The sequence below is a fragment of the Gymnodraco acuticeps genome, unplaced genomic scaffold (assembly GCF_902827175.1).
Source record: "Gymnodraco acuticeps unplaced genomic scaffold, fGymAcu1.1, whole genome shotgun sequence".
Taxonomy (NCBI): domain Eukaryota; kingdom Metazoa; phylum Chordata; class Actinopteri; order Perciformes; family Bathydraconidae; genus Gymnodraco; species Gymnodraco acuticeps.
The window spans coordinates 24,026-48,637 of record NW_022991193.1 but is presented as its reverse complement, the minus strand read 5'-3'; the positions used below and the strand labels follow the sequence as shown (position 1 = coordinate 48,637).

At 39.7% G+C, this 24,612-nt stretch overlaps 2 protein-coding genes across 3 annotated transcripts; both read right to left on the bottom strand.

The window, feature by feature from the left end:
• Nucleotides 1-424: 424 nt before the first annotated feature.
• On the bottom strand, nucleotides 425-9,266 carry LOC117561238 (matrix metalloproteinase-19-like). Its single transcript, XM_034238530.1, is given in 9 exon segments — nucleotides 425-791; nucleotides 1,059-1,137; nucleotides 1,139-1,175; nucleotides 2,017-2,178; nucleotides 3,767-3,862; nucleotides 4,945-5,061; nucleotides 6,183-6,389; nucleotides 8,503-8,625; nucleotides 9,107-9,266. Coding segments are annotated over 9 exon segments (1,194 nt in total). The 3' UTR covers nucleotides 425-578.
• A 10,372-nt stretch (nucleotides 9,267-19,638) lies between these two features.
• pym1 (PYM homolog 1, exon junction complex associated factor) lies at nucleotides 19,639-24,109 on the bottom strand. Of its 2 annotated transcripts, none has more exons than XM_034238531.1 (3): nucleotides 24,010-24,080; nucleotides 21,718-21,811; nucleotides 19,639-20,478 (listed from the first exon to the last, which is right to left on the bottom strand). In XM_034238531.1, exons 1-3 carry the CDS (start codon nucleotides 24,077-24,079, stop codon nucleotides 20,007-20,009), a joined length of 636 nt encoding a protein of 211 aa, XP_034094422.1. In that variant the 5' UTR covers nucleotide 24,080; the 3' UTR covers nucleotides 19,639-20,006. The 2 variants fall into 2 exon arrangements, with proteins under 2 accessions (XP_034094422.1, XP_034094423.1); XM_034238532.1 differs by having other exon boundaries at nucleotides 19,677-20,478; nucleotides 24,022-24,109.
• Nucleotides 24,110-24,612: the final 503 nt, after the last annotated feature.

The window sequence follows — 24,612 nt, the reverse complement described above, 5'->3', positions numbered from 1 at the left end:
ACTTCTGATTTTACTCAAGTACAAGATCTGAGTACTTCTACTTTTACTAAAGTACAAGATCTGAGTACTTCTGCTTTTACTCAAGTACAAGATCTGAGTACTTCTACTTTTACTCAAGTACAAGACCTGAGTACTTCTACTTTAACTCAAGTGCAAGATCTGAGTACTTCTACTTTTACTCAAGAACAAGATCTGAGTACTTCTACTTTAACTCAAGTGCAAGATCTGAGTACTTCTACTTTAAGTACATGAAAGATGCAGAGAAAGTCAATGTGATGAGACTGAGATGTATTTTTAAAGTATGAGTTTGAAGAGAAAGAGAAATGTGGAATGTTGTAAAATAAAAAATGATTGGACAGAAAAAACGACAGCTTGATTGTCCAGTTTTTGAAGTAATGTTTTATATAAATATTGGTTTGCAGAACTCAAAAAACAACAAGCAGGGCCTTTTTAAAATAATATTGACAAAGGGACTCGTCACACCAAAATGTACAGTGTTGATTTGCTGCAGACTTAAAACAATCCTTTTCTTCCTCACACATTGATCAAATCTCTCTCTGTGTGTGATGAGGTGTGTTTCAGTCGTCACACTTCAGCCAATCGGCTGCGAGAATTCGAGGTTTCTCCACGTGTTTCTGCAGCTTCACGCTCCAGACCTGCGAGCCTTTGAACAGAAAGATGTTCGCGTCGGAGGAGGCGAGGGGGCCGCCGGGGAACAGATGGGACAACGGCCGGGGGTACGAGGAGAAGCCGGAGGTGCTGGTTTCATCCCACTGCCAGTATCCTGAGCCCTGGGACGAAACACAGTGTCACTGGGAGTACAATCCAGCTAAGGCTGCTAATAACCAATATCTTTGTTTAGTATAATGATAATAATAATAATTCTTAAGAAGTACTAATAAATAACTAAAGTATAATAATAAAGGATTAAAAAGTAGGCCTTCGAATAAAAATAGCAGAATATTTATTCACTTTTTTTGAGTAATTAATTGGTTGACAACGTCTCTACTCATTTTCCTAATACATATATATTCCTACATCCTTTGCTCTTCACTCACTTTGATAAAGATGAGTTTCTTGCTGAGGTAGAAGGCAGCGTCGATGTTTGCCGGGATGTTGGACAGCTTTCTGGGGAAGGTCCAGTTTGAAGCCTGAGTACCTCCAGACTCGATTATCTGATGAACAGCAAAATAACTCGTATTTAGAGACGTTTATATCGATTATTTAAACAATTGTGTTAGTCCTAATTATGTGCAATCAGGGCCGTTTCTAGCTGTTTGGGGGCCCTAGTTTTTACAGTTTTGTAACTACCAGGGGGGATTCGCAGCCTTTAAGATGATCTGTGGAGACGCATCAATCTGTTTCACTTTAAGAGGAAAACAGGCTGATTTCACGAAAACCAAGCAATTGAAAGTTACCAAAAATGATATTAAAAAGATAAACAATAAGGCTCCTCTTCGTCAATAAATGCAAGAGATGCAGCATTTTCTCAACGATGTACAATTTACATTTGTCTTCTTCCTCAGACGTCACTCATTGGCTGACAGCCCAACGATGATTTGGACTTTATTGATCCCCAAAAACATAAACCACAGCTTTGCTATCATTGCACTTTAGTTGTGTTTATATCCTACATTTGATTTGTAAGCATATAATGCTTCAGCGAACACAGGAGGGGGCTCGGCTGTCGACAAATAAAGACGGCTCATTTGAATTCTCTCCAAATATATTGAGGCTGAACTTTGAGCTTGGGGGCCCCCTAGTGGCCGCGGGGGCCCTATGCATCCACACAGTCCGCCTATAGGAAGAAACGGCCCTGTGTCCAATACTTTGTTTAATTGCGGCTGCAACGAAAACATTTGCCGATTTGGGATTAATAAACTATAAAGTATTAATAAATTATAAAATGTATTAGATATAGATAAAATAAAATAATAATATTTATACAATGCAGTTAAATTATATCTTAATAAATAATATTACTGTTAATTATAACTTGTAATTTCCTGAGTGCACCTTTGAGGAAGTATGTCTTCCCGCTCCTCTGTGAGGTCACGGCGGCACTCAGCCCCCCCGGCAGCTCCCTCCAGGGGTCAGGCGGGGGGGGGGGGTCGAGGCCGGAGCTGGAGACCGTCCACACGAAGCCCCCCCTGAACACAAAGGTCTTCTGCTGGGGGCCTAAAGGCACACAGTGGATAGCACCAAGTCATGAAGTTTAGTAGAAAGAAAAATGTGCAAAAAAATATATAACAATTATTGATGTAATCATGAGATATTAAAGTAAAAAAATGAATAAAAAATACAGCAAATTAAGTTAAAGCAATATATTAATAAGATATCAAATACAAATGTGCAAAAAAACGTTAAAGTGCATCTATCATGCTATGTGTCGGCATTATGGGTCTCAGATATATACAAATATATGAAAACATGTCTATGACGTGTTTTTCTCAAAATACAAACAGATCATGCATTTTAGAAATCCCTCAAACCCCTCTATTCCAGCTGTTAGAGAAACGCGGATTCTGGGTCCTTAGCTTGAAAAAATTGAAGGAGGAGGCGGAGCTAATGCCTGATCAGAATTCTACTGGAGATAAAGTTAAATTCTGCTGTGATAAAACGCCATCCTGTTCTAAACCACATCAAGGATTATTTCTGAAACAGTATGGAGATCAAATGCTTTTTCTCTTGCAGGTTTATCACAAGGTGAGTTCCTTTTTTTATTTCCTGCTTTTTGAACACGTGCTCTCCAGTACAGGTTAGCTCTGAGTGATAGCGAGGCTAATGTAAACAAAGACCATATTACGTCCAAAACACGCCAGGCATTGTTTCTGATAGCAATTTTCTGTGGGTCCACCATCTGATATTACGTCATATCGGCAGCAAATCTGTATCCGCTCGTTGTACCCCCGTTTTTAGAGATGTGGGTACGGAGGAAAAGAGAAAGGGTTTTATTTTCTGACGCTGCGTGAGTTCCCCAACACACCGGGGACACACCGGGGACACGTATTTATGTATAAAAGACATACAAAAGTGCATTTTGCATGATAGGTCCCCTTTAACATTAAAGATGTTAAAGTAAAAAAATGCAATAAAAGATAACATTTGAAAATATGAGTATAAAGACAGAAAAATGAAGTAAAATGCAATAAAATATTTAATTAAATACAAATATTATGCATTATAAATGTAAACCATAAATATGAATATAAGATTTACATGAAGATAGATAGATAATAACCAACCCAGTCTCACAACACAACGTGTAATAGCGACGTTTGTCCACATGGCAAAACGTAGTATATTCACAAATAACCCTCTCAAGACGTGACATGGATACAATATTCTGTAAAAAAAAACATGGAGCTCAAATAATCTTGGTAATATCTATCAAACTGTAGATCCTAAACATCCACTGGACGTAGATTCTAAAAGTACAATATAAACGTCTCTCTAGAAATGTAATCAAAAAGCATTTTAACGGACAAACTCTACAATTTAGGATTTTCCACTCACAATAAATCGGGTGTCCGCCATGTTCTTTTTTCCACGCTGGGAAAGTCTGTGATCACGTGACACGGACACCGGTCTTTAGAGATGAATAGGTCAACAATATTGTATCCATGTCACGTCTTGAGAGGGTTATTTGTGAATATACTACGTGTTGCCGTGTGGACAAACGTCGCTATTACACGTTGTTTTGTGAGACTGGGTTGGAATACCAGCTGTGAGTGGATATTACTAAAGTTTATTAAAGTGTTTGTACCCAACATCACAGCATCCACAGGAGAACCGCAGGGGTCCGGAGCGGCCCCCGGTACCGAAGGAGTCTTTTTGAGAGGAGGGGGCTTCTCCGGCTTCCCTGAAAATATAAATAAAAAACACACATTGTATTAATTCTGCTTTAAAAAGTAGATGCACGACAGAGACTGACACCACTCAAAGACAAGAGGAAATACAATAAAGAAATATAAATGTAGAAAAATCTTCAATTAAAAATGAAATGTATTAAAATGTAAAAATAAATATGAAATAAAATTAATGCTAAAAATTAGGACATAATATATGAAATAAATAAAAATGCATAAAAGAAACATTTTGATAGAAACATTTTATAAAATATATATTGACAATTAAAATGTACAAAAAAATAGAACATATTATATGAACAAAATTAAAGCTGTATCAAAGAAAATATCCAAAAATATGCTAAATTAAAATATAGAAAAAAATGTAATCCAATCCACTTTATTTCTATAGCACATTTAAAAAACAGAGGGTTTGCCAAAGTGCTTCACAACGAACATAACATTATAATAAAGTATAATATCACACGAATAGATACAAGGCACAGAGAAAGGCTATGGACAGGCAATAAAAGCATAGAATAGGTAAAGCTCAGACTGACTCGAAAGAGGGGAAAAGAGGTGGGTCTTCAGGCGGGACTTAAAAGTTTGAAGAGTGGGCGACAATTTGACACGGGGGGGGAAGGGGGGGCAGGTCGTTCCAGAGCCTGGGGGCTACCGCTGAGAAGCCTCGGTCTCCCCTGGTCTTTCTCTTTGTTTTAGGGACTACCAGCTGATCAGCCGACCTCAAAGCCCTTGTAGGAGGTCGGAGATGTACTGAGGGGCCAGCCCATTGAGCGATTTAAAAACAATAGAATCTTAAAATGACTCTAAAATGGACAGGAAGCCAGTGGAGGGAAGCCAGTGGAGGTGTGATGTGCTCATGCTTGCGGGTTCCTGCAGCCGAGCCGCAGCGTTTTGTACAAGCTGCAGGCGTGCCAGCGAAGTCTGGTTTAGGTTGTATCAAATACATTTTATATTAAATGAAATAGAAATAAATTAGAATTAGAATGTGAAAGAATGTGGATATTATATATGTATAAAAAAAAAATCTGTATCAAAAGAAGTTATGAAAAACACTTCTTATTTTCGATATTACCGTACAGAGCCTGGATGCCCTGGATGTCGTCGGGGTGCAGTTTGAAGTGGGCCCGGTACCCGCTGTAGACCGGGCCCATCACAGCGCTGTAGTGCTGCGAGTGACCCAGACCCAACGCGGTTCCAGGGCCGGTTCGGAGCTGGAGCTTGAAAAGCACCGGTTTGTCCTGTTCACACCGCAGCGGAGCCGCCTCTAAGCTCCGGAATCCGGTTCGTTTCAAGCACCAAAAAGTCTAGAAAGCAAGCACCGCATACGTCACGCTTACGTCGAGGCGGGGGCGGGGGCAGGGGCATCAGGTGTAATGTTATACACCAAAGTAATTAATGCTGCAAAGCTGGGTATTTTGAGCTTGGCGCATGCAGAGGCTAACAACAGCTAGCTCTAACACCATCGAATAGGACGTATATTTACCTTCTTTCTCCTACGGAATCATCGTTGAAGTTGATGATGATGATGATGATGACGACGACGACGATGATGATGATGATGATGATGATGATGATGATGATGATGATGATGATGATGATGATGATGATGATGATGATGATGATGATGATGATGATGATGATGATGATGATGATGATGATGATGATTGTAAAGAACTTTTTAATGTAGCATGTAACGACTGTAAAGTTGGTAGTAAAGTCGTCCCATTTGTTCCATTTCGTTTCGACAGAGCAAAACCAAAACGAGCAGCGCTTCAATACAATCGGTCGTTGTTGTCGATGTGAGGGGTTTCCGCGCGGTTTGGATTTATGAAGCAGGCACGCAAACAGTTACGTCATGACGCAAACGATGACGCAGCACCAGTCGGGCTCTGAGCGGTGTGAACAGAGCGGGAGCTGAACCGAAGAACCGGTTCCGAATCAGAAAAGCTCTAGCACGGAGCTAGAACGGGAAAAGCCTTGGTGTGAAAGGGGCAAATGTGTGTCTTATTTGCCATTTCATTTTGCTCTTCATCCATTGTGAGTCTCTTTTAAGTCATTTTGCATATTTTCTGTCATTTTGTCGGTCTTGTAATATCTGTCTCTTTGTAGTCATTTTGTTTCTCATAGTAAATCTGTGTCTCTTCATGGTCCTTTTGCGTATTATTTTTCTCATTGTCTATTTGTGGTAATTCTGTGGAAACTCTCACTCAATGGAGACACATTTCAAGTCCTCATAAGTCCCACAACAACATGAACAGGCAAGGTCCAAGTTTTAAACACCACAGTTGATTTAAAGACCGTGTGTGGTACCTCTCCCATCGAAGGGCACAGGGCAGCTCTTGTCTTTCCGGTGGAAGGAGATCTCGGCTCTTCCTGTCTGCGTCTCTCTGAACTTCAGCGGGGAGACGTCGCTCCAGTACCTGAACGCAGCGCTGATCGCCTGCCGAGTCTTCCCCTGCCCGAGGTCCGGGGTGAAGTTTAAGATCCGGTACGTCAGCATCTTCTTACGCCAGTGTCCTGCAACCAGGAGACAACAAGGGGAAGATCCTGAATGTCCTCTTCCAGTATGAGAGTAACATGATAACAAAGGTATCCCAACTGTAGCTGTGAACATGACAGGATGTGTGATTACCTAGAAGAGCATCAGGACTGTTTGAGGCATATGATAGATATGTGATTAACATGATGATTCAGCCTCTATGGAGAGAGACATCAAGCATGCTCATTTCTGACGTGGAGCTAATCTGAAGTAAACATTGAATACTGCTTTCTATTCCTCCATCTTGTGACTGTGTAACTCCCTCTCTTGGATATCAGCATGTGAAGGACACTGTTCAGGAACTAGTTGATGCTCTGTATGTGATGACTCCTTCCATTCTGGAGAGGATCACAGACACATGGATCCTGAGGTTGAAGCTCAAGCCGGGCACCAGGGAGATTTTCTAACAGGGACGTTTGACACATGTTTACACTGATGTAGTACTTAGATATTTCACTATATGTAGTAAAGAAATACTCTGTTATAAGTTATATGCCATTCAAAGTACAAAGGTATAAGCATCAAAGTACCATCAGTGCTGGAATGTAATGAAGTACATTTACTCAAGTATCCTACCATTTCGAAGTACTTTACTTTTGGAGTCATTTTTTTTTATACTAAGTGAAAAATGTCCCAAAATCAAAATGTACCAGTTTATTTTCCTAACGTTCTCTATTTGTGTCGGCAGACTTCTCCAAAACTCCCTCAAAAGTTACCATGAGATTTCTGCTAATGTTATATTTAAACATTACTTTAAAAAATGTAGATAATGTTTAATACAAAGTCCATTCAAACTGTCTAACATAATCCATGATGGTTATTTAATAACAAAACCCAAATGTACTCAAATGTTATATGAAACAGTGGAAAGCAGCAGATTTGAGTCTGGAAGCAGCATTTTAAGATATTTATGCACAAAATGATTTGAATGATCTAACGTTGGTCATTTTGTGTCTTTTTTGTGTCTATTTCTGGTAATCTTGTGTCTCTCTGTGGTCATTGTGTGTCTCTTTGTCGGTCTTTGTGGTAATCTTGTGTTTCTCTATGGTCATTGTGTGTCTCTTTGTCGGTCTTTGTGGTAATCTTGTGTGTCTTTGTGGTCATTTTGTGTCTCTTTGTCGGTCTTTGTGGTAATCTTGTGTTTCTCTGTGGTCATTTTGTGTCTCTTTGTTGGTCTTTGTGGTCATTTTGTGTCTCTTTGTGGTCATTGTGTGTCTCTTTGTCGGTCTTTGTGGTAATCTTGTGTGTCTTTGTGGTCATTTTGTGTCTCTTTGTCGGTCTTTGTGGTAATCTTGTGTTTCTCTGTGGTCATTGTGTGTCTCTTTGTCGGTCTTTGTGGTAATCTTGTGTGTCTTTGTGGTCATTTTGTGTCTCTTTGTCGGTCTTTGTGGTAATCTTGTGTTTCTCTGTGGTCATTGTGTGTCTCTTTGTCGGTCTTTGTGGTAATCTTGTGTCTCTTTGTGGTCATTTTGTGTCTCTTTGTCGGTCTTTGTGGTAATCTTGTGTTTCTCTGTGGTCATTTTGTGTCTCTTTGTCGGTCTTTGTGGTAATCTTGTGTGTCTTTGTGGTCATTTTGTGTCTCTTTGTCGGTCTTTGTGGTAATCTTGTGTTTCTCTGTGGTCATTGTGTGTCTCTTTGTCGGTCTTTGTGGTAATCTTGTGTGTCTTTGTGGTCATTTTGTGTCTCTTTGTCGGTCTTTGTGGTAATCTTGTGTTTCTCTGTGGTCATTGTGTGTCTCTTTGTCGGTCTTTGTGGTAATCTTGTGTCTCTTTGTGGTCATTTTGTGTCTCTTTGTCGGTCTTTGTGGTAATCTTGTGTTTCTCTGTGGTCATTTTGTGTCTCTTTGTCGGTCTTTGTGGTAATCTTGTGTTTCTCTGTGGTCATTTTGTGTCTCTTTGTTGGTCTCTGTGGTCATTTTGTGTCTCTTTGTGGTCATTTTGTGTCTCTTTGTCGGTCAGTTACTGTGTCTTAGTAGCATGAAGTAGCATGAAATGAATACACTCAGGTATCTCACAAAGTCAACATTTTACTCTCCACCGTTGATTAAAAGTGTAATTCTGCTTTAACTCAGATAGTGAGATGAGTTGTTACCCAGGACTCTGTATGTGTGGAACCTGAAGGAATCTTCCTCTCCACAGCGAGGGTTCCTCATCATCCTCAGCGTCGCTGCGTCCACTCTGCATGAGACCTGCAGCTGAGTGGCTTTCTGAAACACTCTGACACACACAGACGTTTCGTTTCAACAATCAAACTACCATTAAGAGAGTTCAAATGTGAGAGTAAAGTCACCTCAGGGCTTCATCTCCCGAGGCGGAGGGCGCCTTCCTTCACTGGGCAGCGTTCAGGTAGCCGTACTTCTTTAAATACACCTGAAGAAACACAACTATGAGAATTAAAGTGGTGGGAAAGCATCTGGGTGGATAAAAAATACTCCAAGTCTGGCATTAAACATTGACATTTAAGTAAATCTCTATTTGTTAAATAATTATCCTTAAAGAAGTTGCTTAAAAAACAAAAACAGCATTAGTAATAATGTTTATTAACCCATCCCACTACCCCAACATCTAAAACATAATAATAATAATCAAGAATATCTAATTGTTTAGCAATCAAAGTACATTTTGTAATAAAGCTATTTGAATTTGAGAGAATAGCTGCCAGCTGAGCTTTGCTTCCAATAAATATTGAACGAAACCTGTGAAGTCGCCTGCTCTCAGTCCAGAAGCAGCTGTGGTCATCAGAACCAGAAGCCCCATCAGCTCCAGCAGGAACTCCATCACTTTATCATTAATATAATAAACCAGTTCTCCCTGCTCTGATCCTCGTCCTCCCTGAGTGTGCTTCAGTTTAGACATTCCGTTTTTATAGCGTCTTCTCGAAACCACATCATAAACCTTTACAAGGAATGTGATGTGTGAAAAACAGAAAACATATTTCACACTCAGTAACGCCTCCTGACACCAGCCCATAAAACCGTTTACAGAGGTTCAGAACAACACCCGAGTCTTTGTGTTCACGTCAAAGCAAGTATCTGCACACCGTCTAATAAAGAGGATTGTTTATGATTTGCGACGCATGGTTACAGATCCCCGAGGAAAACAACTGACCACGCTTCCTCCGGGAAACAACAGATAATTATAATGTTCACAACATAGGGAGGAAAAACAATGACGCCCCCGGAGACCATTGTGGAATCCTGCAGAGACAAAACACCTCTCTGTTCATTCAGAGATAAAACTGAGAGAGACTCAGACACTTTCTAAATCCAGCCAGTTCAATGTTAACCCCTGATTCCTCTACTTTAAAGAGTCCTCTCCTGCTGATGTTCAGGTGTATATCAGTATGTAGTGTCTCTACTTTAAAGAGTCCTCTCCTGCTGATGTTCAGATATCAGTATGTAGTGTCTCTACTTTAAAGAGTCCTCTCCTGCTGATGTTCAGGTGTATATCAGTATGTAGTGTCTCTACTTTAAAGAGTCCTCTCCTGCTGATGTTCAGCTGTATATCAGTATGTAGTGTCTCTACTTTAAAGAGTCCTCTCCTGCTGATGTTCAGGTGTATATCAGTATGTAGTGTCTCTACTTTAAAGAGTCCTCTCCTGCTGATGTCCAGGTGAATATCAGTATGTAGTGTCTCTACTTTAAAGAGTCCTCTCCTGCTGATGTTCAGGTGTATATCAGTATGTAGTGTCTCTACTTTAAAGAGTCCTCTCCTGCTGATGTTCAACTGTATATCAGTATGTAGTGTCTCTACTTTAAAGAGTCCTCTCCTGCTGATGTTCAGGTGTATATCAGTATGTAGTGTCTCTACTTTAAAGAGTCCTCTCCTGCTGATGTTCAGATATCAGTATGTAGTGTCTCTACTTTAAAGAGTCCTCTCCTGCTGATGTTCAGGTGTATATCAGTATGTAGTGTCTCTACTTTAAAGAGTCCTCTCCTGCTGATGTTCAGCTGTATATCAGTATGTAGTGTCTCTACTTTAAAGAGTCCTCTCCTGCTGATGTTCAGGTGTATATCAGTATGTAGTGTCTCTACTTTAAAGAGTCCTCTCCTGCTGATGTTCAGGTGAATATCAGTATGTAGTGTCTCTACTTTAAAGAGTCCTCTCCTGCTGATGTTCAGGTGTATATCAGTATGTAGTGTCTCTACTTTAAAGAGTCCTCTCCTGCTGATGTTCAGCTGTATATCAGTATGTAGTGTCTCTACTTTAAAGAGTCCTCTCCTGCTGATGTTCAGGTGTATATCAGTATGTAGTGTCTCTACTTTAAAGAGTCCTCTCCTGCTGATGTTCAGGTGTATATCAGTATGTAGTGTCTCTACTTTAAAGAGTCCTCTCCTGCTGATGTTCAGGTGTATATCAGTATGTAGTGTCTCTACTTTAAAGAGTCCTCTCCTGCTGATGTTCAGGTGAATATCAGTATGTAGTGTCTCTACTTTAAAGAGTCCTCTCCTGCTGATGTTCTGGTGTATATCAGTATGTAGTGTCTCTACTTTAAAGAGTCCTCTCCTGCTGATGTTCAGCTGTATATCAGTATGTAGTGTCTCTACTTTAAAGAGTTCTCTCCTGCTGATGTTCAGGTGTATATCAGTATGTAGTGTCTCTACTTTAAAGAGTCCTCTCCTGCTGATGTTCAGGTGTATATCAGTATGTAGTGTCTCTACTTTAAAGAGTCCTCTCCTGCTGATGTTCAGATATCAGTATGTAGTGTCTCTACTTTAAAGAGTCCTCTCCTGCTGATGTTCAGGTGTATATCAGTATGTAGTGTCTCTACTTTAAAGAGTCCTCTCCTGCTGATGTTCAGCTGTATATCAGTATGTAGTGTCTCTACTTTAAAGAGTCCTCTCCTGCTGATGTTCAGGTGTATATCAGTATGTAGTGTCTCTACTTTAAAGAGTCCTCTCCTGCTGATGTCCAGGTGAATATCAGTATGTAGTGTCTCTACTTTAAAGAGTCCTCTCCTGCTGATGTTCTGGTGTATATCAGTATGTAGTGTCTCTACTTTAAAGAGTCCTCTCCTGCTGATGTCCAGGTCGTATATCAGTATGTAGTGTCTCTACTTTAAAGAGTCCTCTCCTGCTGATGTTCAGGTGTATATCAGTATGTAGTGTCTCTACTTTAAAGAGTCCTCTCCTGCTGATGTTCAGCTGTATATCAGTATGTAGTGTCTCTACTTTAAAGAGTCCTCTCTTGCTGATGTTCAGGTGTATATCAGTATGTAGTGTCTCTACTCTACTTTAAAGAGTCCTCTCCTGCTGATGTCCAGGTGAATATCAGTATGTAGTGTCTCTACTTTAAAGAGTCCTCTCCTGCTGATGTTCTGGTGTATATCAGTGTGTAGTGTCTCTACTTTAAAGAGTCCTCTCCTGCTGATGTTCAGGTGTATATCAGTATGTAGTGTCTCTACTTTAAAGAGTCCTCTCCTGCTGATGTTCAGCTGTATATCAGTATGTAGTGTCTCTACTTTAAAGAGTCCTCTCCTGCTGATGTTCAGGTGTATATCAGTATGTAGTGTCTCTACTTTAAAGAGTCCTCTCCTGCTGATGTTCAGCTGTATATCAGTATGTAGTGTCTCTACTTTAAAGAGTCCTCTCCTGCTGATGTTCAGCTGTATATCAGTATGTAGTGTCTCTACTTTAAAGAGTCCTCTCCTGCTGATGTTCAGCTGTATATCAGTATGTAGTGTCTCTACTTTAAAGAGTCCTCTCCTGCTGATGTTCAGGTGTATATCAGTATGTAGTGTCTCTACTTTAAAGAGTCCTCTCCTGCTGATGTTCAGGTGTATATCAGTATGTAGTGTCTCTACTTTAAAGAGTCCTCTCCTGCTGATGTTCAGGTGTATATCAGTATGTAGTGTCTCTACTTTAAAGAGTCCTCTCCTGCTGATGTTCAGGTGAATATCAGTATGTAGTGTCTCAACTTTAAAGAGTCCTCTCCTGCTGATGTTCAGGTGTATATCAGTATGTAGTGTCTCTACTTTAAAGAGTCCTCTCCTGCTGATGTTCAGCTGTATATCAGTATGTAGTGTCTCTACTTTAAAGAGTTCTCTCCTGCTGATGTTCAGGTGTATATCAGTATGTAGTGTCTCTACTTTAAAGAGTCCTCTCCTGCTGATGTTCAGGTGTATATCATTATGTAGTGTCTCTAATTTAAAGAGTCCTCTCCTGCTGATGTTCAGCTGTATATCAGTATGTAGTGTCTCTACTTTAAAGAGTCCTCTCCTGCTGATGTTCAGGTGTATATCAGTATGTAGTGTCTCTACTTTAAAGAGTCCTCTCCTGCTGATGTTCAGCTGTATATCAGTATGTAGTGTCTCTACTTTAAAGAGTCCTCTCCTGCTGATGTTCAGGTGTATATCAGTATGTAGTGTCTCTACTTTAAAGAGTCCTCTCCTGCTGATGTTCAGGTGTATATCAGTATGTAGTGTCTCTACTTTAAAGAGTCCTCTCCTGCTGATGTTCAGGTGTATATCAGTATGTAGTGTCTCTACTTTAAAGAGTCCTCTCCTGCTGATGTTCAGGTGTATATCAGTATGTAGTGTCTCTACTTTAAAGAGTCCTCTCCTGCTGATGTTCAGGTGTATATCAGTATGTAGTGTCTCTACTTTAAAGAGTCCTCTCCTGCTGATGTTCAGGTGTATATCAGTAGTGTAGTGTCTCTACTTTAAAGAGTCCTCTCCTGCTGATGTTCAGGTGTATATCAGTATGTAGTGTCTCTACTTTAAAGAGTCCTCTCCTGCTGATGTTCAGGTGTATATCAGTATGTAGTGTCTCTACTTTAAAGAGTCCTCTCCTGCTGATGTTCAGGTGTATATCAGTATGTAGTGTCTCTACTTTAAAGAGTCCTCTCCTGCTGATGTTCAGGTGTATATCAGTATGTAGTGTCTCTACTTTAAAGAGTCCTCTCCTGCTGATGTTCAGGTGTATATCAGTATGTAGTGTCTCTACTTTAAAGAGTCCTCTCCTGCTGATGTTCAGGTGTAATATCAGTATGTAGTGTCTCTACTTTAAAGAGTCCTCTCCTGCTGATGTTCAGGTGTATATCAGTATGTAGTGTCTCTACTTTAAAGAGTCCTCTCCTGCTGATGTTCAGGTGTATATCAGTATGTAGTGTCTCTACTTTAAAGAGTCCTCTCCTGCTGATGTTCAGGTGTATATCAGTATGTAGTGTCTCTACTTTAAAGAGTCCTCTCCTGCTGATGTTCAGGTGTATATCAGTATGTAGTGTCTCTACTTTAAAGAGTCCTCTCCTGCTGATGTTCAGGTGTATATCAGTATGTAGTGTCTCTACTTTAAAGAGTCCTCTCCTGCTGATGTTCAGGTGTATATCAGTATGTAGTGTCTCTACTTTAAAGAGTCCTCTCCTGCTGATGTTCAGGTGTATATCAGTATGTAGTGTCTCTACTTTAAAGAGTCCTCTCCTGCTGATGTTCAGGTGTATATCAGTATGTAGTGTCTCTACTTTAAAGAGTCCTCTCCTGCTGATGTTCAGGTGTATATCAGTATGTAGTGTCTCTACTTTAAAGAGTCCTCTCCTGCTGATGTTCAGGTGTATATCAGTATGTAGTGTCTCTACTTTAAAGAGTCCTCTCCTGCTGATGTTCAGGTGTATATCAGTATGTAGTGTCTCTACTTTAAAGAGTCCTCTCCTGCTGATGTTCAGGTGTATATCAGTATGTAGTGTCTCTACTTTAAAGAGTCCTCTCCTGCTGATGTTCAGGTGTATATCAGTATGTAGTGTCTCTACTTTAAAGAGTCCTCTCCTGCTGATGTTCAGGTGTATATCAGTATGTAGTGTCTCTACTTTAAAGAGTCCTCTCCTGCTGATGTTCAGGTGTATATCAGTATGTAGTGTCTCTACTTTAAAGAGTCCTCTCCTGCTGATGTTCAGGTGTATATCAGTATGTAGTGTCTCTACTTTAAAGAGTCCTCTCCTGCTGATGTTCAGGTGTATATCAGTATGTAGTGTCTCTACTTTAAAGAGTCCTCTCCTGCTGATGTTCAGGTGTATATCAGTATGTAGTGTCTCTACTTTAAAGAGTCCTCTCCTGCTGATGTTCAGGTGTATATCAGTATGTAGTGTCTCTACTTTAAAGAGTCCTCTCCTGCTGATGTTCAGGTGTATATCAGTATGTAGTGTCTCTACTTTAAAGAGTCCTCTCCTGCTGATGTTCAGCTGTATATCAGTATGTAGTGTCTCTACTTTAAAGAGTCCTCTCCTGCTGATGTTCTGGTGTATATCAGTATGTAGTGTCTCTACTTTAAAGAGTCCTCTCCTGCTGATGTTCAGCTGTATATCAGTATGTAGTGTCTCTACTTTAAAGAGTCCTCTCCTGCTGATGTTCAGGTGTATATCAGTATGTAGTGTCTCTACTTTAAAGAGTCCTCTCCTGCTGATGTTCAGGTGTATATCAGTATGTAGTGTCTCTACTTTAAAGAGTCCTCTCCTGCTGATGTTCATGGTGTATATCAGTATGTAGTGTCTCTACTTTAAAGAGTCCTCTCCTGCTGATGTTCAGGTGTATATCAGTATGTAGTGTCTCTACTTTAAAGAGTCCTCTCCTGCTGATGTTCAGGTGTATATCAGTATGTAGTGTCTCTACTTTAAAGAGTCCTCTCCTGCTGATGTTCAGGTGTATATCAGTATGTAGTGTCTCTACTTTAAAGAGTCCTCTCCTGCTGATGTTCAGGTGTATATCAGTATGTAGTGTCTCTACTTTAAAGAGTCCTCTCCTGCTGATGTTCAGGTGTATATCAGTATGTAGTGTCTCTACTTTAAAGAGTCCTCTCCTGCTGATGTTCAGGTGTATATCAGTATGTAGTGTCTCTACTTTAAAGAGTCCTCTCCTGCTGATGTTCAGGTGTATATCAGTATGTAGTGTCTCTACTTTAAAGAGTCCTCTCCTGCTGATGTTCAGGTGTATATCAGTATGTAGTGTCTCTACTTTAAAGAGTCCTCTCCTGCTGATGTTCAGGTGTATATCAGTATGTAGTGTCTCTACTTTAAAGAGTCCTCTCCTGCTGATGTTCAGGTGTATATCAGTATGTAGTGTCTCTACTTTAAAGAGTCCTCTCCTGCTGATGTTCAGGTGTATATCAGTATGTAGTGTCTCTACTTTAAAGAGTCCTCTCCTGCTGATGTTCAGGTGTATATCAGTATGTAGTGTCTCTACTTTAAAGAGTCCTCTCCTGCTGATGTTCAGGTGTATATCAGTATGTAGTGTCTCTACTTTAAAGAGTCCTCTCCTGCTGATGTTCAGGTGTATATCAGTATGTAGTGTCTCTACTTTAAAGAGTCCTCTCCTGCTGATGTTCAGGTGTATATCAGTATGTAGTGTCTCTACTTTAAAGAGTCCTCTCCTGCTGATGTTCAGGTGTATATCAGTATGTAGTGTCTCTACTTTAAAGAGTCCTCTCCTGCTGATGTTCAGGTGTATATCAGTATGTAGTGTCTCTACTTTAAAGAGTCCTCTCCTGCTGATGTTCAGGTGTATATCAGTATGTAGTGTCTCTACTTTAAAGAGTCCTCTCCTGCTGATGTTCAGGTGTATATCAGTATGTAGTGTCTCTACTTTAAAGAGTCCTCTCCTGCTGATGTTCAGCTGTATATCAGTATGTAGTGTCTCTACTTTAAAGAGTCCTCTCCTGCTGATGTTCAGGTGTATATCAGTATGTAGTGTCTCTACTTTAAAGAGTCCTCTCCTGCTGATGTTCAGGTGTATATCAGTATGTAGTGTCTCTACTTTAAAGAGTCCTCTCCTGCTGATGTTCAGGTGTATATCAGTATGTAGTGTCTCTACTTTAAAGAGTCCTCTCCTGCTGATGTTCAGGTGTATATCAGTATGTAGTGTCTCTACTTTAAAGAGTCCTCTCCTGCTGATGTTCAGGTGTATATCAGTATGTAGTGTCTCTACTTTAAAGAGTCCTCTCCTGCTGATGTTCAGGTGTATATCAGTATGTAGTGTCTCTACTTTAAAGAGTCCTCTCCTGCTGATGTTCAGGTGTATATCAGTATGTAGTGTCTCTACTTTAAAGAGTCCTCTCCTGCTGATGTTCAGGTGTATATCAGTATGTAGTGTCTCTACTTTAAAGAGTCCTCTCCTGCTGATGTTCAGGTGTATATCAGTATGTAGTGTCTCTACTTTAAAGAGTCCTCTCCTGCTGATGTTCAGGTGTATATCAGTATGTAGTGTCTCTACTTTAAAGAGTCCTCTCCTGCTGATGTTCAGGTGTATATCAGTATGTAGTGTCTCTACTTTAAAGAGTCCTCTCCTGCTGATGTTCAGGTGTATATCAGTATGTAGTGTCTCTACTTTAAAGAGTCCTCTCCTGCTGATGTTCAGGTGTATATCAGTATGTAGTGTCTCTACTTTAAAGAGTCCTCTCCTGCTGATGTTCAGCTGTATATCAGTATGTAGTGTCTCTACTTTAAAGAGTCCTCTCCTGCTGATGTTCAGGTGTATATCAGTATGTAGTGTCTCTACTTTAAAGAGTCCTCTCCTGCTGATGTTCAGGTGTATATCAGTATGTAGTGTCTCTACTTTAAGAGTCCTCTCCTGCTGATGTTCAGGTGTATATCAGTATGTAGTGTCTCTACTTTAAAGAGTCCTCTCCTGCTGATGTTCAGGTGTATATCAGTATGTAGTGTCTCTACTTTAAAGAGTCCTCTCCTGCTGATGTTCAGGTGTATATCAGTATGTAGTGTCTCTACTTTAAAGAGTCCTCTCCTGCTGATGTTCAGGTGTATATCAGTATGTAGTGTCTCTACTTTAAAGAGTCCTCTCCTGCTGATGTTCAGGTGTATATCAGTATGTAGTGTCTCTACTTTAAAGAGTCCTCTCCTGCTGATGTTCAGGTGTATATCAGTATGTAGTGTCTCTACTTTAAAGAGTCCTCTCCTGCTGATGTTCAGGTGTATATCAGTATGTAGTGTCTCTACTTTAAAGAGTCCTCTCCTGCTGATGTTCAGGTGTATATCAGTATGTAGTGTTCTCTACTTTAAAGAGTCCTCTCCTGCTGATGTTCAGGTGTATATCAGTATGTAGTGTCTCTACTTTAAAGAGTCCTCTCCTGCTGATGTTCAGGTGTATATCAGTATGTAGTGTCTCTACTTTAAAGAGTCCTCTCCTGCTGATGTTCAGGTGTATATCAGTATGTAGTGTCTCTACTTTAAAGAGTCCTCTCCTGCTGATGTTCAGGTGTATATCAGTATGTAGTGTCTCTACTTTAAAGAGTCCTCTCCTGCTGATGTTCAGGTGTAGTGTCTCTACTTTAAAGAGTCCTCTCCTGCTGATGTTCAGGTGTATATCAGTATGTAGTGTCTCTACTTTAAAGAGTCCTCTCCTGCTGATGTTCAGGTGTATATCAGTATGTAGTGTCTCTACTTTAAAGAGTCCTCTCCTGCTGATGTTCTGGTGTATATCAGTATGTAGTGTCTCTACTTTAAAGAGTCCTCTCCTGCTGATGTTCAGGTGTATATCAGTATGTAGTGTCTCTACTTTAAAGAGTCCTCTCCTGCTGATGTTCAGGTGTATATCAGTATGTAGTGTCTCTACTTTAAAGAGTCCTCTCCTGCTGATGTTCAGGTGTATATCAGTATGTAGTGTCTCTACTTTAAAGAGTCCTCTCCTGCTGATGTTCAGGTGAATATCAGTATGTAGTGTCTCTACTTTAAAGAGTCCTCTCCTGCTGATGTTCAGGTGTATATCAGTATGTAGTGTCTCTACTTTAAAGAGTCCTCTCCTGCTGATGTTCAGCTGTATATCAGTATGTAGTGTCTCTACTTTAAAGAGTCCTCTCCTGCTGATGTTCAGGTGTATATCAGTATGTAGTGTCTCTACTTTAAAGAGTCCTCTCCTGCTGATGTTCAGGTGTATATCAGTATGTAGTGTCTCTACTTTAAAGAGTCCTCTCCTGCTGATGTTCAGCTGTATATCAGTATGTAGTGTCTCTACTTTAAAGAGTCCTCTCCTGCTGATGTTCTGGTGTATATCAGTATGTAGTGTCTCTACTTTAAAGAGTCCTCTCCTGCTGATGTTCAGCTGTATATCAGTATGTAGTGTCTCTACTTTAAAGAGTCCTCTCCTGCTGATGTTCAGGTGTATATCAGTATGTAGTGTCTCTACTTTAAAGAGTCCTCTCCTGCTGATGTTCTGGTGTATATCAGTATGTAGTGTCTCTACTTTAAAGAGTCCTCTCCTGCTGATGTTCTGGTGTATATCAGTATGTAGTGTCTCTACTTTAAAGAGTCCTCTCCTGCTGATGTTCAGGTGTATATCAGTATGTAGTGTCTCTACTTTAAAGAGTCCTCTCCTGCTGATGTTCAGGTGTATATCAGTATGTAGTGTCTCTACTTTAAAGAGTCCTCTCCTGCTGATGTTCAGGTGTATATCAGTATGTAGTGTCTCTACTTTAAAGAGTCCTCTCCTGCTGATGTTCAGGTGTAATATCAGTATGTAGTGTCTCTACTTTAAAGAGTCCTCTCCTGCTGATGTTCAGGTGTATATCAGTATGTAGTGTCTCTACTTTAAAGAGTCCTCTCCTGCTGATGTTCAGCTGTATATCAATATGTAGTGTCTCTACTTTTAAAGAGTCCTCTCCTGCTGATGTTCAGGTGTATATCAGTATGTAGTGTCTCTACTTTAAAGAGTCCTCTCCTGCTGATGTTCAGGTGTATATCAGTATGTAGTGTCTCTACTTTAAAGAGTCCTCTCCTGCTGATGTTCAGGTGTATATCAGTATGTAGTGTCTCTACTTTAAAGAGTCCTCTCCTGCTGATGTTCAGCTGTATATCAGTATGTAGTGTCTCTACTTTAAAGAGTCCTCTCCTGCTGATGTTCTGGTGTATATCAGTATGTAGTGTCTCTACTTTAAAGAGTCCTCTCCTGCTGATGTTCAGCTGTATATCACTATGTAGTGTCTCTACTTTAAAGAGTCCTCTCCTGCTGATGTTCAGGTGTATATCAGTATGTAGTGTCTCTACTTTAAAGAGTCCTCTCCTGCTGATGTTCTGGTGTATATCAGTATGTAGTGTCTCTACTTTAAAGAGTCCTCTCCTGCTGATGTTCTGGTGTATATCAGTATGTAGTGTCTCTACTTTAAAGAGTCCTCTCCTGCTGATGTTCAGGTGTATATCAGTATGTAGTGTCTCTACTTTAAAGAGTCCTCTCCTGCTGATGTTCAGCTGTATATCAGTATATATTTTTTATGGAAACAGCTTTAAAAAAACAAAACACATCAAATGTATTTATTGATGAAAGAAACACTGATGAACTCGGAGCTAGCCAGTAGATTTATTAATAATGGTTTTGGTATTTATATGACGTTTGTTGACAATAGAAAAATATGCAAAAAATCCCCAAATATCCACCATCTGGTCCAGCCTTCCAAAATAATTCTCCCGCTCTGAAAACTCAGAATGCGATAAACACAGTAATACCTGCAGTGACCGTATGGAGTGAGACGGACGCGGAGGGTTCCCCGTGAAGCTTTTAAAAACAGATTTACAAACGAGCGAGCGGACGTCACTCCCAGTTCATGATCAGATAGAATAATGTTTCCCAGTCTCTCAGTTTATGTTCAGTCTGTGTGTGTTTTTGTTTCAGGATTCCCGCTCCAGCTGCAGGACCTCGTCTCGTAGGCTTTCCACTCGGGACAGCTTCTCCATCTGGTCCTTGGTCACCTCGTCTATTTCTCCCGAGTCCACTTTCTGCTGCAGATCCTCCGCCTGACGCAGTTTCTTCTTCAGGTTCTTCAGCTTCTTCGCCCTCTCTGCCGCTGAGGCGCTGCTGTCGTCGGGCGGATTAGGAGGATTGGATTTAGACGTCGGCGTCTTCTCGTTAGCGTCCTCTGAGATGGAGACGTTTTCCACGGCGTCGCTCACAGAATCCACGTCTCCGTCTTCCTGCTGTTGTTTTCGTTTTTCTTTGCGCTTCATGTTGCGTTTCGCCGCCTTGGAGAGACCCGCAGTGTCGCTGTCGCCCGGGGGTTTCTGCTGCTCGGACTCAGGCGCACTCATCCCCGGAGGAAGGTCGGATTTAACCTTGAAGAACTTCACAAACTTGTTTTCATAGCTGCAGGAAACAGAAACGCAGGGTCAAACACTGAGGAGGACCATCTCAAAGCACGATAGTCCTTTCTAATGAACATCAGCAACCTTTTATTGACCCGAGCATCTTCTCTGCTGCAAATGTCTTACATTAGTATAGTATTTAACTGTTGGGAAAACACTGAATGTCCTCTTCCAACATGAGAGTAGCATGATAACAAAGGTATCAACTGTAGCTGTGAACATGACAGGATGTGTGATTACCTAGAAGAGCATCAGGACTGTTTGAGGCATATGATAGCTATGTGATTAACATGATGATTCAGCCTCTATGGAGAGAGACATCAAGCATGCTCATTTCTGACGTGGAGCTAATCTGAAGTAAACATTGAATACTGCTTTCTATTCCTCCATCTTGTGACTGTGTAACTCCCTCTCTTGGATATCAGCATGTGAAGGACACTGTTCAGGAACTAGTTGATGCTCTGTATGTGATGACTACTTCCATTCTGGAGAGGATCACAGACACATGGATCCTGAGGTTGAAGCTCAAGCCAGTGATTATTAACATTTTTAATTATTCGTAAAAGTCAGAAATGTGAGATTTTGAGAAAAAGTAAGAATTTTGAGAAAAAGTAAGAATTTTAGAAAAATTCAGAATTTTGTGGAAAATTCAGATATTTTTTTGTAAAAATCTGAATTTTTTGGAAAAAGCCAACATATGCTCTGTATGTGATGCTACTTCCATTATTAAGAGGATCAGAAATACATGCATCCATACACTTTACAAAGAAGTGATTGTGGGCGCTGATAGCAGCAAATGAAAAATGCATCGATGTGTTTGTGTGTATATCAATGTATTCAGACTTAATGTGTGCATGTTCGTATTGTTCCGTGTATAACAACAACTGAATGATTCCCTAATGGGTAAATAAAGAGTCTTCTGATCGAGCTTTGCAGAGGGAGAGGAAAATAATCATTAGTTTTCATGTTTATATAATGAATATTTCTTAGTGATGAACTCAAGTACTGGAGCTTTCTTTTATGGTAAAAACTCTCATTGCATCCCAGAAAGAAAAGTGCTACAGTTCAAACCAACTCTTTGGTATCAAGGGGAGAATTTAGAGCCAGTCAGCATATACACTTATTTGAACGCCTGTTTTTGCAACACAGTTTTAGGGGAATTTCACCCTTTCCAGACGTTTTCATTTCTTTCTATTTGTGCAGGTTCTGTAGCAGCGGAAGAAGAAGAAGAAGTACTCACACTGGAACCTCCTCCTGGGGGGTGTACCCGTCCCTCACCTTGCGAGGTTTCCTCCACGTCCCGTCGGGTCGCTGCGTGGAGGCGATGTACTTCCCTGCAGAGAAACAGGTGACGCATGTTAGAGCATTTAAATATATAGATTTATTTGCATGAATAAAAGAGCACAGAACTTTAATTCCCTCTCAGCTGTTGACTTATCTCAGGGTTGTAAAAAGCTGCAAACTCCTTTTCTTTCTGCTCTGCTTCTTGAACACTATTTTCACAACATTTCATTTTATTTTATGAATGCAACAATGTGCTTTCTTTATTCATGTTTACTTTGCAAGTCAAATGCATGAAACAACAGGACGAGGTGGAAGCTGGATTTATCTTTGCATATTTCCATGTAAATATAAATATGAAACACAGTTGAAACTCCACATACCTGTGTTCATAAAAAAGAATCATGCTAGCTTGAAGTGCACTAAATAGCTGACCTGTTATTGAAGGGTGGTTATTTTTTGTGAATCAAATGCAGGGTTCTAACACCTTTCCCAAAGTCGAAAACAATATATTTTAAAGCTACAGATATATTAAAACTACACAGAAAACCACATGTGTATTTACAGTTCAAGCTGTGTTTCTTCCTGTAGTGTCAGTCTCTGTCCAGCAGGGGGAGGAAGAGCCTCACTTTAGAAACACATATGTCTAACTCTCCATTTCCAACTACAGCAACCTTTTAGAAATATGAATACATGTTATTTCTAATGACTTTGACGAACCACAACATCTGTGAACTCTTTAAACGATCATTAGAAATGTATTTATCCAGCGTTGCCTGTAACTGTCACTGTTTCTAACTTTTAAAAATATGATATTATTCTTATACATCCTGCCAAATGATGTAGTTTAAATACTTTTGTATAGAAAACAACGTCAGATATATTTCTTTATCGGGTAGGCAACAGATTTTCTCCACATCTGGATGTTACTTTTTTAAACAACCTATTTCCGTCTACTTTTTTAACCTGAGATGCTGTATTGATCACCCAGATTATCGGGCTATTACATGTCAAATCATTTTATTTTTTATATTCAAAATGTGGTCTCAAACATAAATGTCAAGACCAGTTTATTAGGAATACAAATTATTTTGTTTGTGTTTATTTCACTGCCTCTCCGTGGACATATAGTGGTCATGTTCTAATGTTATGTTTGTCTTGTTTGTGACTTCATTTGTTTATGTCATTTTGTTTGTTGTTTACCTGTCTTGCTGTTTGTACTGTATGTTAGGACCCCCCTGAAAACAAGGTGGTGCACACAAGGGAGTTTCTGCTAATAAATACACACAATATGGAACTATAAATATGTGTGTTCATGTGTATATATGTAATACTTATTGTAAAAATAATACATGTACAGCTAATTACTTGTATATTGTCATTTGTCAATAAAAACAAATAAGTAGTAACAGCTCAGTAGCTACATTTAGCTCGTTATACAGAAGAGTGTTAAGGCAAATTAAAATACTTTAACCATAATTGTATAACATAAATATTAATAAAGTAACTTCTGACAGCAGCATGTATCACATTAGTTTAATATCTCAGTACATTAGAACATAAAGGAGAGGGTTTAGCTACAAGCTAACTAGCAATGATTATTAGCTGCAAAACAACACATCTGAAAGCTATTCTTGGCAATCAATGTCTGCAGATGAGAAAATAAAGACTATTCATATCATATATAACATTCATTTAGTTTAATATCAAAGTGTTTAACAGTAATGAGTGATTGAGGTGTAGCTATGATAGCTACAAGCTAACTAGCATCGAGCATTAGCTACAAAACCAAAACGTCTAAAAGCTATTCAATCTATTGAAGCTATTAAATCAGTGGCTGCAGATGAGAAGATAAAGACGATATACAGAATAAACACCATTCATAACATTAGTTTTACATCGCGTTGTTTCGTTATAACCAATGGAGTGGCTACATAGCATTAGCTGCAAACCAGAAACATGAGAAGTTAAAAATCAGTGGCTGCGGATGAGGGAATAAAGACTGATTATATTATGTATAACGTTAATTTATTTTGTATTAAATAATGTTACTTAATAATGAGTCAATGAAGTGCAAGGATGTATAAAAGGGGTGTAGATGTGTTAGCTTTAATCTACCTAGCAACAAGCATCAGCTGCCAAACAGAACATCTGTTGGCAACCAATGGCTGCAGAGGAGAAAATACAGGCTGGAACCATTGAATTCTTGATGTGTATTAATACATAGGGTTTGTTTCGGTTAGACACAGACCATCTTTCTTACCGTTGTCATCCTCGAGATACGGAGTTGCCATTTTGGTGAACCGTGTAGCCCCGCTCATCTCGGAGACGCAACAGAACAAATCAAACGCACCTCTTTCACTGGGAGTTTTTTTTTCGTTCAACTTTATTTAACAATTATTGCAAAACATGAGAAAACGCACATAAACATCAGTGTTCATTACAAGCAGAGGGGTAAAGTAACTAAGTAGATTTACTCTAGTACTGACTACACTTTATCACTTGAGTATTTCCATCTTATGCTACTTTGTACTTCTACTCAACTACAGATCAGAGGTACATGGTGTACTTTTACTCCACTACATGTATTTAATACCTTTAGTTACTTTACAGATGTGGATGAATGATGTGAAATATAATCAAGTGTTAAATCAGACTTTAGTTCCACCTGGAGTAAATCCACAAGCTCCCCTGCAGTATACAAAGCCATTCAAACTAGCTGCACCTTTACCAGCTTTGAGAACACTTTCATGATCAATCATTATAAAACATATCATATATATTATTCTGAAATGGACCAATCTGCACAACGACTACTTTTACTGTCGTTACTTTCACTATATTTTGATGAGAA

Excerpts from the sequence above, each read along its gene's own strand:
- pym1 (XM_034238531.1), bottom strand. The coding sequence starts at position 24,079 with ATGAGCGGGGCTACACGGTTCACCAAAATGGCAACTCCGTATCTCGAG. Across the intron at positions 21,812-24,009 it reads TGACAACGGTAAGAAAGATG|GGAAGTACATCGCCTCCACG; the intron begins GTCTGTGTCTAA and ends GTTTCTCTGCAG. Across the intron at positions 20,479-21,717 it reads CCCCAGGAGGAGGTTCCAGT|CTATGAAAACAAGTTTGTGA; the intron begins GTGAGTACTTCT and ends TGTTTCCTGCAG.